General features: G+C 72.1%; 1 protein-coding gene across 4 annotated transcripts; it reads left to right on the plus strand.

Moving 5' to 3' along the window:
* Nucleotides 1-934: 934 nt before the first annotated feature.
* Nucleotides 935-12,684, plus strand: ZBTB7B (zinc finger and BTB domain containing 7B). 4 transcript variants are annotated; one of them, XM_035312964.1, is made up of 3 exons: nt 935-1,061; nt 10,741-11,753; nt 12,147-12,684. In XM_035312964.1, the coding sequence occupies exons 2-3, from the start codon at nt 10,750-10,752 to the stop codon at nt 12,583-12,585; spliced, it is 1,443 nt and encodes a 480-aa protein (XP_035168855.1). In that variant the 5' UTR covers nt 935-1,061; nt 10,741-10,749; the 3' UTR covers nt 12,586-12,684. The 4 variants fall into 4 exon arrangements, with proteins under 4 accessions (XP_035168855.1, XP_035168854.1, XP_035168852.1 ...); XM_035312963.1 differs by lacking the exon at nt 935-1,061 and adding an exon at nt 1,469-2,475; XM_035312961.1 differs by lacking the exon at nt 935-1,061 and adding an exon at nt 1,705-6,605.
* Nucleotides 12,685-12,690: the final 6 nt, after the last annotated feature.

Here is a 12,690-nt window from a genome sequence, read left to right on the forward strand (position 1 = left end):
GGCGAGCCCGGGAACCGCCGTCGCCGGCCGCGCCGTGCCCGGCCGCCCGCCGCGGCTCCGCGCTGGGGCCGCCGGACGTGGACACGTCGCCGGGCCGGGTGCCAGGCGCGGGGGGGGAACGCGGGGGGGGGGCGGCCGGGGCCGTGCACGCGTGGGTTGCACGCACCGGCCGCTCGCTCCCTGCGCGCACTGGGCCCGGCTCCGGGGAAATTCCCCGGAGCGAGGAGTGCGGGAAGCCGGTGACAAGGGCAGGTCCCCTCCGCCTGCCAGGCCTCTGGCCGCGGCCCCGGTTCCCCGCACCGGCGCTCGGGCGGGTGCGCTCCGGGTGCTCAGCCCCCGCGTGCGGCCGTGCCGCGGCCCTTCCCGGCCCCCCAGCGGTTGGGCCGCCCCCCCCCCGGCTGCTGGCCGAGACCCTCAGTCGCGTCCCCGGGTGCGTGGGCAAGGGGGCTGCTCGGAGGCCCCACTGCTCTCCCGTCACCCTGGGAGTCTGGGGCCAGCCGTGGCATGGCACGCGATGTCCCCATGTCCTGGCACACCGTGCAGTGCTGCAGGGCCTGCCGGGGACCTGCCCGGGCCTGGCGAGCTGGCAGCCGTGGCACCCGCCTTCGTGATGGAGAAAGGGTGCTGCTGCCCCTGCCGGGGGCGAAATGGGGCCCTGGCCACGCTTCCCTTCATCCTGCCGCAGCCGCAGGTCTGCAGGGGGGTGCCCACCCCTCCCGGCCGCCCCACGGCACCCGCCGAGCATTGGGACCAGTGGACTCTGCCCTGCGCGCACCCAGCCCTGCTGTAATTGTTCCCACCCGGGCTGGCTGCCCCCAGCCTGGTGTTTGTCCAGGGGCGGGGTGCGGTATTTACCCTCCCGCCGCGGCTGCCCCGGCCCGCGCCAGACGAGGGCTGCTGTCTTGGGCTGCGGCTGCCCTTGACCGGGGGCTGCTCGCGCTAGGCGAGGGGACGCGGGGCTGGGCTTGCGGTGGGTTGGTGGCCGGGCATCTGCGTTCCCTCCCAGCGGCGAGGCCGGAGGTCTGGGTGCTCCCCTCCCCAGCTGGATCCTCTGCTTTGGGGTGAGTTTCGCCATGCCTCAGTTTCCCCTGCCAGAGCTGGGCTGGCGGCTGTCCCCAGCGTGGCTCCCCACCGCGTGTTCGGGGCAGGGGACGCAGGCTGGCGGTACCGGCAGAGGTGTGCGGGCTGGCCCAAGGGTTTGAGGCTGTGACGGTGATGCCGGGGCCGGGTGCGGAGGGAGGGGTTGGGTTCAGGAACTTGAACTTGGAGCCTGGAGAAGGGGAAGCTGTGGGGCAGGGGAGGGGTGTGGGGCAGCAGGACTGGGCTGCGGTGCTGCCACGGTGGTCTGGGGGCTTGGCACGGAGAGAAGGGGCTGCTCAGGCTGGGGTGCCTGTGCTGGGGAGGGGGGCGCATGCAGCGGGTGAGGCCAAGTCCTGCCAGGCTGGGGCAGGGGGCAGTGACTGGCAGGTGGGGGACATCAGTGGCTGCATCCTGGGGAGGCTCAGAGCCACTGTCCCTCAGAGCAGGGACAACCTCCCCCCCCCCCCCGTCAGTGCCAAGCCAAGCCCGAGGCTGTGGAAGCGCAGCTCTGCCAGCTGCTGCTGAGCACCCTCTGTGCACACGTGGCACGAGTGCGAAGGCCCCGGAGCGTGCAGGGGGAGGGCAGTGGGCGCAGCTGGGGGTGCGGGGCAGCCCCTGCGCTCTGGCCCTGGAGGGGGTGGCTGCTGCCCCGTGCATGGAGCAGGAACTTCTCCTTCGGGGCGGGCGGTGGATGATGAAACCACAGAGAAATCTCTCCTGGCAGCATGCTGGCTGCTCGCGGGAGCCCCCGGGAGTGCGCGTGCTCCCCCCGTGCTGCGGCCTTGCCATAGTAACCCTAGTGCAGGAGCCAGCGGGGTGCCGGGGGTGGGAGCCGGGCTCCCTTCTCTGCACCCGCCCGGATCCCCGAGGCAGCGCTGGCGTCCCCCGACATGCCCCGGGAGCTGCGTGTCCACACCCCGGCGAGCCCCAGGGCGGCCGGAGGACCCAGCGAGGGGCTGGGCTGAGACCCGTCGAACTCGCTTCGTGCCAGGGAGGTGACGCTCGGGTGGCCGCGCGGGCGGTGGGGGAGGTGGCCGTGCCTGCTGCCGGAGCTGTCCCCAGCTGCGGCCGGTGACCTTCAGCGCGCCCAGGGCCCCACCGCGCTCCATGCCCCGGGTGCAGGCCACCCGGCTGCGTGCACGCCGGTGCCGTGGGGAGCCGCGGGCCCCGGTGCCCCGTGCCCCCAGGGAGCCGCTGGCGTGACTTGGCGGGGCTGTGGGCGGGGGGGGGGACCGAGCCGTGGTGAGGGAAAATGAAAGCAGGTGATGCGGAAGGAGAAGTAGGTCAGGCGAGCGCTGGCCTCTCCCGGCAGGCTCGGCTGCGCTGCGTGCTCCGCTCTGCCCTGGCTGTCCCCGCTGCATCCCCAGGCCCCATGGGCAGCGGCTGGAGGCAGCGGTGAGTACGGGATCCTGCCCTGGGGCGCCGGGTCCCTACCGGTGCAGGCGCTGGGTGCTGCCCACCCTGGGTGCCAGTGGGCCGGGGAGCGCAGCTGGGCTCGTGCAGGAGCACGGCGATGCCTCGGCCGTTCTGCTGCGGTGCTGTCCCCGGCTGTCCCCGTGCCGGGTTCCCCACAGCAGCACTGGGGGCTGTGGTGAGGATGGGCAGGAAGATGTTCTGCTCTGGGGGTTGAGATGGGGAGGGGAAGGGGATTCCCATTCCTCTGAGGCCATGCGGGAGCGAAATGGCTCGGTGGGGGCATCCAGGCTGGGTTGCTGCAGGGCTGGGGACAGCGTGGGGACAGCCCCACGTGTGGCGGCCTGGCTCCGTGTCACGCTGTCCCAGCTCCGCTCCATCGCAGGCACAGGTCAGGGTCTGTCGTGCCCCCTGAGGTGGGGGGGGGGCTGGCCGGGGGTCTCACTGTTGGCGCTGTGCAGGTTGGGGGGGGCTGCGCCGGGCTCAGCCTCGCTGGCAGCACTAAGTGGGCTCGGGGGGGATTAGGGCCGCCCGCTCCCTCCCTCCCCCAGGATCATCCGTGGGCAGCGGGGAGCTGGAGGCAGGCAGCTGCCGTGGGGGCGGAAGCTGGGCTATTTTGGGGGGCTTAAGGGGGGGCTGTGGGCTGGCACCGACCTTGCTGGGTGACCCCATGGGGACCAGCCCCATCCTGGTGCTGGGATGGAGCACTGGAGCCCATCCTGCACCAGTTCCATGGTGCTGGTGTTGTTTGGTTCCCGGGGTGCTGTGAGGACAGGGTCCCGCAAGGGGGGAGGAGATGTCACCAGCCCGTGGCACCCCCCCAGGACCACACGGTGCAGCAGGACCTGGGGGTCTGGCTGTCCTCCAAGGGGCTCCCGTGACTGTCTGCGTGCTTGGGGGTGAGCGGGAGCGGAGCCGCCTGGCCCTGCTCTCCCCAGCGCCGGCTGTCCCACGCTGTAAGGCTGGCGGAATCTGGTCCTGCTGCCCCCGGCTCTCGGCAGCCAGAACGTGGCTCCTGGGGGCTGTCTGGGACTTGCTGCTGCCCGTGGGGGCCCTGGGCAGGGTGGGGGCAGCCGCCCCACGGAGCGGGCTGGGCTGTGGGACCCAGACCACAATGGGGCTGCCCACCTCTGCTGGGCCCCTCTTGGCGCTGGCCTGGGTACCGAAGGCCCCGTTTGGAGCCGTGTGAGTGCTTCTCACCCTGGGCGAGCCCAAGCCTCGTCCCCAACCCTTCCCTGCCCCGGCAGATGCCCGTGGGTGGGTTTCACTCTGCGCTGGGGCGATCCGACGCAGTGTTTGCTGTTGACCATTTCCTTCCTGTTCCCCCCTCAAGCTCCGTTTCGGCAACCCCTTCCTTCCTTGCTTCCTTCCTTCTGCCTGCTCCTGCCTCCGCGTGGCCCCTCTCCTCGTGCCACCCCGGCAGGGTGCAGCTGGGGACAGCCGAAGTGTCCGGCCTCGCGTGGCCTCTCCCCTGCCCTTGGGATGTCCCAGGACAGCCACACTCGGAGCGGGGAGCTCCGGGGTGACCCACAGAGGCCGCACGCCCTTGGCCACCTCTGTCCCATCCACTGCTGGACACACAGGTGGCAGTGGGGCCGTGTGTCCCAGCAGGTCAGGGCTCCACGTTTTGGGGTGTGGAGTGGGAGAGGTGGAGATGCCCATTGGGGTGCTGTGGCTGGATGTCCGTCCTGCCTCGGGGACAGGGACTGGTGCTGTGCTGGAGCCAGGCCTGGCCCAGGACATGCCCTGTCCCTGTCCCATGGGGAATGGGGGTTTGGGCATCCCCAGCCGGTGCCATCAGTGGTGGCACCAGCCACGGTGAGGACGGATGAGGGTCCCTCCATCGTTCCCGAAGGCCAGCACCCCGCTTCTTCAGTAGCCCCTTGCCCACTGGGTGGACCGAGAGCTCTGCGGGTGGGCACCCCCCGTGCCCCCCGGCTGGGCAGAGCGGCCCTGTGGGGCTGGCGACGGCGCGTGGGAGGTTGCAACACCCCCAGGGTGGGGGGGCCACGGTGAGTCACCCCCAGCGGGGCCTGGCCACCAGCGGGAACCCTGAGTCAGGGCTGCGTGCCCATGCCGTGCCCCTCCCTGCCCGCCTCGCCCACCTTATCTCCCGCCCTTAGCACCTGGCACACCTGGGCCAGGGGGGGCTGGCGCCGTTCCCCTCCTTTATGGGGAGCAAAGGGCAGGCGGAGGGTTGGCAGGCAGGTGCCACGCTCCCTCCCTCCCGGGGCTGCTGGCGTGGGGCTGTGCCCACTGCCATGTCCTGCCAGCCCCGAGCATCGCGGCGTGCTGGGGAAGGCTGCCGGTGCCGCGAGCAACGGGGGCCTGCCCGATCCGCAGCACGGCTGCGCCCTGCCTGGCGCACGGTGCCCACGAGGGCGAGATGCTGGCGTGGCTGCTGCCCCTCTGCACGCCTGCTGCCCGCCCGTGTGGTCGGGCTCTTGCACAACACAGCTTGGCTCTTTCCGAGAACGTTGCTGGGGCCAGAGGCCCCCTCCCTGACAGCTGGGGCGGCCGCGAAGGCGCAGTGCTCTTCCCCTTTCTGCCAGGCCTCGTGCCACGGCCAGCGCGGCTCCCGGGTGCTGGCACGGCTGCCCGTGGCCTCAGCCAGGCTTGGGGGGGGAGCAGCCCCTGGCACGGCCCTGGCCAGGCGCTGAGCTGGTGTGGGCGGCCGGGGCGGATGCTGGGTGCTGGCGGTGGGGTGTGGGGAGCGCTCCTTGGGCTGCTAATTGCTGTTTAGCCGGGGACGCAGAGGGTGTAATTATGGGGGCATTGCGAGAACCCTAAGCCTGCCCCAGGCAGCGGAGCAGGGGGCTGAGCAGGGGGTGTGGGGCCGGGCAGCGGAGAGCTGAGCCCTGTGGGTGCCCCTGCCTGGGCTGCGGAGGAGACCAAGCGACGGCGGGTGCCTGGGGCCATCCACAAGCCCCTTCCCTGGGTCACGGCATGCGCAGCCCTTTGTGCCAGGATGCTGGTGGCTGGGATCCCCATGCCACCCTCTGCTAGGCTGCGGCACGGCGGGACCCGGGGCGCCGCGGTGGTGTCAGGGCTGCCTTTGGGGGCAGAGCGGGACGTGCATGTGCAGGGATGGGGGGTGGCTCCGGGGCAGGCCATGGCACGCCGCACTGAGCCCAGCCCTGCGGTGGCAGCCCCGCTCCCGCCGAGCGCAGGCGCCCTCCTGGCTTGGCCAGGGCCGGCTGCGGCCAGCGGCGAGCTCCCAGCACCCTGCCCTGGGGCAGCGGGAGGGCGAGGGCCCGTCCGATGCCTCGGCGCGGGGGGCCCATGTGACGGGGAGGGGATGCCCGCGGTGCGGGGCGCACGGTGCCAGCACCGCTGGGAATTTCCTCCGGCAGGAGGGTGCCGGGGCTGCCCCCTGCCCGGTTCCGGGTTGGCGCCCCGGCTGCGGTGCCGGTTGCAGAAGGGTTAATGCTGTGTGTGTTCTGGGAAGCGGGGCTGGGAGGTGCGTGACCCGGGGTGTGGGCGTCAACTCCTTTTGAGGTGGGATCCGCGCTGAAGTGCAGCGGGGAGCGGGGCCAAGTTCACACAGCACCCTGCCTTCCCCTCCCTGCCGCTCGCGGGCCGTGGACCCAACGGCGGCGGAGCGCCGAGCCACGCGGGGACACGCGCCAGGTGAGCCGTGCGCCCACCCGCCGCTGGCCACGGTGGAGACGGTGCCGAGTGGCCCTTGGGGAGCCGGCAGGGCCCTGGCACAGCCAGGTGTGGGGAGGGCACCGGGGCACCGGCTGGGAGGCTGCCGGGCCAGCCGGCGGGATGCTGGTGTCAACCGAGCCCTGCACCGCCCTCGCTGCCACTGGGACGGGGAGGGATGGGATGGGTGGCGAGGTGCGGGTCACCTCGGTGTCCCCGCCTGGCAGAGCGGGACCCGTGCCCCATAGCAGTGGTGCCGGGCGTGCCTCTGCCTGGCAAGGGCAGTGGGGAAGGCTTTGGCAGCAGGATGAGGCCATGCTGCCAGGCTGGGGCCCGCGGGCAGGGGGATGGAGCGGGCTCCCCGCTGCTGGTCTCCACTGCAGGTGCTGGGATCAGCGGTGGCGATGCCACCGGGCCGGCCGCGCTGCCACGGCGGGGCTGCCTGTGCCTGGAGCCCGGCCCCGGTCCTGGGTGTGCACGGAGGCAGATCTGGGCCGCGATGCTTGGGCGCTCCGGTGCCGATGGCTGGGCTCTGGGTGCGCAGCTGTGACCGTGGGGCACTCACCACTCATGGGGACCAGGAGCTCTCTGGGTGTCACTGCGGGCCAGGAGGAGCTGGGAGGGTGCGCAGGGAGCTGGGGGGCTGCTGGTGGGGCAACCGCTGTGGGGCTCACCCTCCCCTCAATACAGGGCGGGTGGGTTCTGTTTGTTCTCTTGTGTCTTCAAACCATTTCCTTTCTTGTGTGCTCGCTGTTTTCTTCTTTCAAAGAGCGGGACCGCTTCCCCAGCCCACGTCCGGGCTCCCCTTCGGCATCGGGACCCCCAGCCGCACTTCTGGTGCGTGCCCCTTTGGGGACCACCAGCGCGGCCGCACCCTGACCCATTCCCTTCATTGCGGATGGCAGCAGGGCTGCGCACCCCCTGTCCCGCAGCCGTGCCACCCCCCGTGCCCCACGGCGTGGGCACCCGGGCCGCCACTGCTCCCTGCAGGCTTTGGGCAGGGTGACGGGTGGGTGGGGGGACGCCCGGCCACCTGGGTCCCCTTCCCACCTCCCAAAGGGCGAGGGGCCCCTCTGGGGCGAGGGGCCGGGGCCCGATGCGCTGCCTGGTGCTGCGCTCACCTTCCTGGGTGACTCATTCTCCCCGGTGCGGCTGTGAAGTCCCTCGACAGCGTTTCAACTCTCGTTAATGAGAGCAGCAGCACCCAGGAGCAGCCCGGAGCCAGAGCCGCGTACCCCGGGACCCCCCAGCCCCTCATCCACCTGTCCACGGCAGGGAGCAGGCAGAGGCCCCGGGGTCCCGGCTCCCACCCGGGTCCCCAGGCCCTGAGCTCGGTGCAGGCTGGCCCCGTGGCCGGGTGCCGGCCGGGTTCTACAGCGGGGGACGCAGCCGGTTCCTGCGCCTGTTGGGTGCTGGCTGCCAGGTGCCACGGGGCCAGCAGCGGCTGGGATGTCAGGGTGACCCGGGAGCCATTGTTCCTGCTGCAGCAAGCCCCGGGCACGGGAGCCGGCTCGGCGCGGGGAGCAACCCCCCCCCTTCCCTTTTCCCCAGCCCTGTGCAGCTGCGGAGGGCAAAACGGGCCCGGCTGCGGGCATTGACGTAACTGAGAAAGTGCTGGCTCGGTGGGGGCACGGGCAATGCTGCCAGCCCCTTCCCCAGCTGCCTGCACCCCGCTGCATCGTCCCCCCCACACCGCCCAGGGGACCCTGCTGTGCAGGGGGGGCTGGGGACGGCTCTGGCTCCCTCACACCTTGCCCCCCCCCCCATTTCCTTATCGCCGCTGCGATCTCCTCAATGGCACCCGCTCAGCATGTGACTTCGCTCCAGTGGGGAGGATGCGCGGGGGGGGGGGGGGGGGTGTCGGGGAAGAAGCAGTAACGGGCGGTTTGGTGCGATGGAAAATCCCCCTCCTGCCACCTCTTCGCCCCCGCCCTGCCCCAGCGCGGGTCGCTTGTCCGCAGGCATCCGGCCCCAGCGGCTGCTCCCGGGGGTCCCGGCTCCTTCGCCCCAGCCTCCGAGCTGTGCCTCTGACCGAGGCCGCGGGGAGCTCTGCAGCACCCAGGCTGCTCCTGCGGACGGGGCGTTTGGGCTTGGGTTCCCGCGTGCACCCCGCGGCACGGCGAGGCTGCTGCAGGGATGCATGAACGGAGGCTGTGTGTGGGCCTCGGAGCCCCCCACGGTGCAGCTGGGGCCTCGGGTGCTGCAACAGGCCCGTGGTGAAGCAGCACCCAAAGGGGAGCGTGCCAGCGATGCCAGCCCCGGCCCTGCAAACAGGAAGAGCCGTACGAGCGCATCGTGCCCGGATGTCTCGAGGGGCTGGGGGTGCTGGAGGGCACGTGGGGACCCTGTGGCAGCAGGTGCCTCCTGCTGCCATCATGTTTGTCTGGGGGATGCAGCGAGTGATGGGCGAAGGAGGGCACGAGCGGGCTGCCTCGCTCTGCCAGCATTTCCTGCCCTGCTTTGCTCCCGTCCGTCTGTCCTGCCAGCGCATCCAGCCGCAGCGCGTGCCACCCGTCCCAGGACAGCCGGTGCTCAGCCTGCCCGCGCCAGCCCTGGGGTGCCGCAGGTAGCGCTCGATGGACACAATGTCCCTGTCCCCCCCCAGGGCCACCCGAGCCCCGGCACAGGGCGCTCACCTCCCATAATCCTCCCCCCGCTGCTAATCCTGCCTAATCTCATCGGGGGCTGTCACTGCCTGTTGGCTCCCAGCGCCCTGATGGCTTAATCGCCCCTAATCCGCTCGCCCCCACCCTGGCGGGCAGTGGGGACCCAGGGAGCGGCGCAGGGCGTGCGGTGGTGGGCACCGCAGGGTGGGTACGGGGAGGAGGGGGGGGGGGGGCACAGGATTTCGGTGGCGCCGGCATCCCGGGCGGTCGGCACTGCCCGGCTCCCAGTTTCAGGGGCGGCTGCCGCCTGCCCTGCCGGTCGGGCCTGCTCGGCAGCGGCTGGGGCGGCTCCGCAGCCGGTTGCTCCGGGGCCGTTCCCAGCCGCCTGCCGAGGCAGCCCCAGCTGGCGGGCGCCCAAGCGCAGGGAGCGGCCGGCGTGGGGATGGGCCCCTGCGCCGGGGGCCCGCCGGCCGCACCGCCCCTCGGCGGGCAAGAGGGGGCACGTCCCCCGCGCCCGCCGACGGCACCGCGCGGCTTGGCACGGCCGTCCCGGCGCGGCAGGGTTCGGTTCGGAGGGCTTGGTGTGGCACGGCTTGGCATGGCGCGGTGGGGACGGGCACGGCTTGGCGCTGCCCGGTAGTGCCATGTGCAGCGCCGACAGCCGTGGTGGTGCTTGGCATGGTGTGGCACAGCACCGCCGGGTGCACAGGCATGGCGATGCCACGCTCTTGGCACTGCCTTTGCCAAGGGTCGCAGCCATCAGACAGACAGACAGACCCCTCGCCCTGGTGCAACTGAGCATCCGCAGAAGGCTGGGACAGTGTCGCTTGTGGCTGAGCACCGGGGCCATCTCCTGGCTGCAGCTCCGGAGCTCCTCCAGCTGCCATCCCATTCCCAGGGCTGGGGATAGCAACAGGGCTCCCTCATCCCACGGGTCCATCGCCCTCCGAGCACCAGCCCCAGCAGCTGGCCACGGCCACGAGTGCTGCTCTACGCTGGGTGCCTGCACGTCCCCTCCTTGCTGCTCCGCGGGGACCCGGTGGTGGCGGTGCCCCTGTGCCGGGCACAGCCTGCCCCGCAGTGCCGCTGGCCCGGGAAGGCCTCGGTGCTGGGTTTATGGCTGCGTTGACGTAAAGCCCTGCCAGTTGCAGCGTGGGAAAGGCCCTGCTCACGCAGGCAGGGCTTGGCTGGGCGAGGAGCGGCCCCGGGCTGGGGCAAAGGGGGAGGGAGGGGGCTGGGCCCCCACTGGGAGCGGGGGCAGGAACCGGCGCTTGTGCTGATCCTAATCTGCCGTGGCAGGAAGCGTGGCCCGTGTTCCCAGCCCGGCTGGGCTCTGCGGGGCGGCCCCCGGCCCTCAGGGCCCTCTTCCCGGCACTCGCCCGCCCACCCGCGCCCGCCGCCGGCGAGGCCCACGTTCCCAGGACGGGGTGCCGGGAGCCGGCGGCTGCGCCCGGCCGGGCTGGGGGCCGCGGGGGGTGGGCTGGCGCAGGAAGCGCCGCGCCTCGGCACCGTTCAAAGGCACCGCGCCGAGATTTCCCCCTTTGCTGTGGTCGCGTGGGGGGCGGCGCGGGCGGCTGGGTGCTGGCGGCAGAGGAAGCGCGGGGGGCTGCGGCAGGGGGCCCGCCAACCAGCCAACCTCACGGCGGGGGGCGAGGGCAGCCCCCGCAGCACGGCTGCCTCGACGTGGCGGGGAAGGTTCAGCATCCAACCCAAATCCAAGGCCCCAGCGGCGGCGGTGCCGAGCCGTGCGCCCCTCCAGCCCCAAGCACCCCAGTGCTGGGGGCACCCTGCCCCCAGCGCGTTCCTCAACAGCAGGGGGTTTCCTTGCCCCCCCCGGCTCTGCAGCAGAGCTGACACTTCAGCCACAAAGTTTCCTCCGAGTGCCATCTTCCCCCCGCCTCCCGTCAGCCCTCTGCGCCGTCAGCACCCCACGGCTCCGAGCACCCAAGGGCGCTGCCCGGTGCTGAGCCTCCTTGGCTTCTGCTTCCCGCAGGTGAGGACGATGGCGAGCCCGGAGGACGACCTCATTGGCATCCCCTTCCCCGAGCACAGCAGCGAGCTGCTGAGCAGCCTGAACGAGCAGCGGCAGCTCGGGGTGCTCTGCGACGTCACCATCAAGACGCAGGGACTGGAGTACCGCACGCACCGGGCCGTGCTGGCCGCCTGCAGCCGCTACTTCAAGAAGCTGTTTGCGGGGCAGGGGCCGGGGCAGGAGGTCTGCGAGCTGGACTTCGTGGGGCCAGAGGCACTGGGCGCGCTGCTGGAATTTGCCTACACGGCCACGCTCACCATCAGCAGCGCCAACATGGGCGAGGTGCTGCAGGCTGCCCAGCTGCTGGAAATACCGTGCGTGATCGCTGCTTGCGTGGAAATCCTACAGGGCAGCGGGCTGGAGGCGCCCGGCCCCGATGATGGCGACTGCGAGCGGGCTCGCCGCTACCTGGAGGCCTTCGCCACCCTCCCCGAGGACGAGGTGCCCACCCTGCCACCCGCCCGCCCCGTTGCCCGCCGCAGCAAGAAGACCCGCAAGTTCCTGCAAGCCCGTGGCTCCCGGCTCAACAACCACACCGAGGAGCTGCCCGCCGAGGCCGAGGGGTACGACAGCCCCCTGCCACCTCCCCAGCCGCCCTCGCCCCCGCTGCCCCCCCTGCCTGAGGGCCTGGTCCAGACCTACGAGAGCTACGAGATGCCCGAGGAGGAGGAGCTGCCCCCGCACCCCTTCCCCTTCCCCTACCAGCCGCCCCTGTCCCCCGAGGAGGCTGGCTCCGATGAGGATGCCATCGACCCCGACCTCATGGCGTACCTGAGCTCGCTGCACCACGAGTCGCTGGCACCGGGGCTGGATACGCCCGACAAGCTGGTGCGCAAGCGCCGCTCGCAGATGCCCCAGGAGTGCCCCGTCTGCCACAAGGTCATCCACGGCGCAGGCAAGCTGCCCCGCCACATGCGCACGCACACGGGTGAGAAGCCCTTTGCGTGCCAGGTCTGCGGGGTCCGCTTCACACGGTGAGTGCTGCCGGCCTGGCCCCCTCCCTGCCCTGCCTCGGGGGTCCCTGGGGTACCCTGTGACATGTCCTGTTCCAGCCCGTGTGGCTGCTGGTGTTCCCGTGGCGTCCCAGGGACACATTTCCCCTGGGATGCACGCCTGCCTGGGAGGGCTTTGGTGTCTGTGTGCCCCAGCCAGGCAGCAGGGATGTGGTCCCCTGCCCTGCCCTGCCAGAGCACCCCAACCCTGCGTGTCCCTTGCACTCTCCTGGGATGCCCCTGCTGTCCCCAAGCCCATCCTCAGTCTGGGGATGCCTGTGCCACCCCCTGGCACATCCCTGTCCCAGGGGTGCCCCTGCTGTCCCTGCTGCGCCTCTCTGCCGAGCCACCCTGCTGACATCTCTCCCCCCCCAGGAACGACAAGCTGAAGATCCACATGCGCAAGCACACGGGCGAGCGGCCCTACTCCTGCCAGCACTGCAGCGCCCGCTTCCTGCACAGCTACGACCTGAAGAACCACATGCACCTGCACACGGGCGCCCGGCCCTACGAGTGCAACGTCTGCCACAAGGCCTTCGCCAAGGACGACCACCTCCAGCGGCACCTCAAGGGCCAGAACTGCCTGGAGGTGCGGACGCGCCGCCGCCGCCGCGACGAGCCCCCGCCGCCGCCCGCCGGGCCCCCGGGGCTCGACCTCTCCAACGGGCGCCTGGACGGGCTGCGGCTCTCCCTCGCCCATTACTGGGGCCCGGCGAGGCCCGACGAGGAGGAGGAAGAGCCCGAGCCCGAGCCCGAGCCGGAGCCCGAGGAGGGGCCGCAGCCGGACGGCGCCGTGCCCGTGGAGACGGCGTAGGAGCCGCCGCGGCCGCCCCGACGGAGCACGCCGGGGGGCGGCGGGCCGAGCCGAGCCGGGCCGGGCCGTAGCGAGCCGAGCTGAGCCGGGCCGGGCCGTACCGAG

This window comes from Oxyura jamaicensis, assembly GCF_011077185.1.
Source record: "Oxyura jamaicensis isolate SHBP4307 breed ruddy duck chromosome 25 unlocalized genomic scaffold, BPBGC_Ojam_1.0 oxy25_random_OJ73006, whole genome shotgun sequence".
Lineage (NCBI taxonomy): Eukaryota > Metazoa > Chordata > Aves > Anseriformes > Anatidae > Oxyura > Oxyura jamaicensis.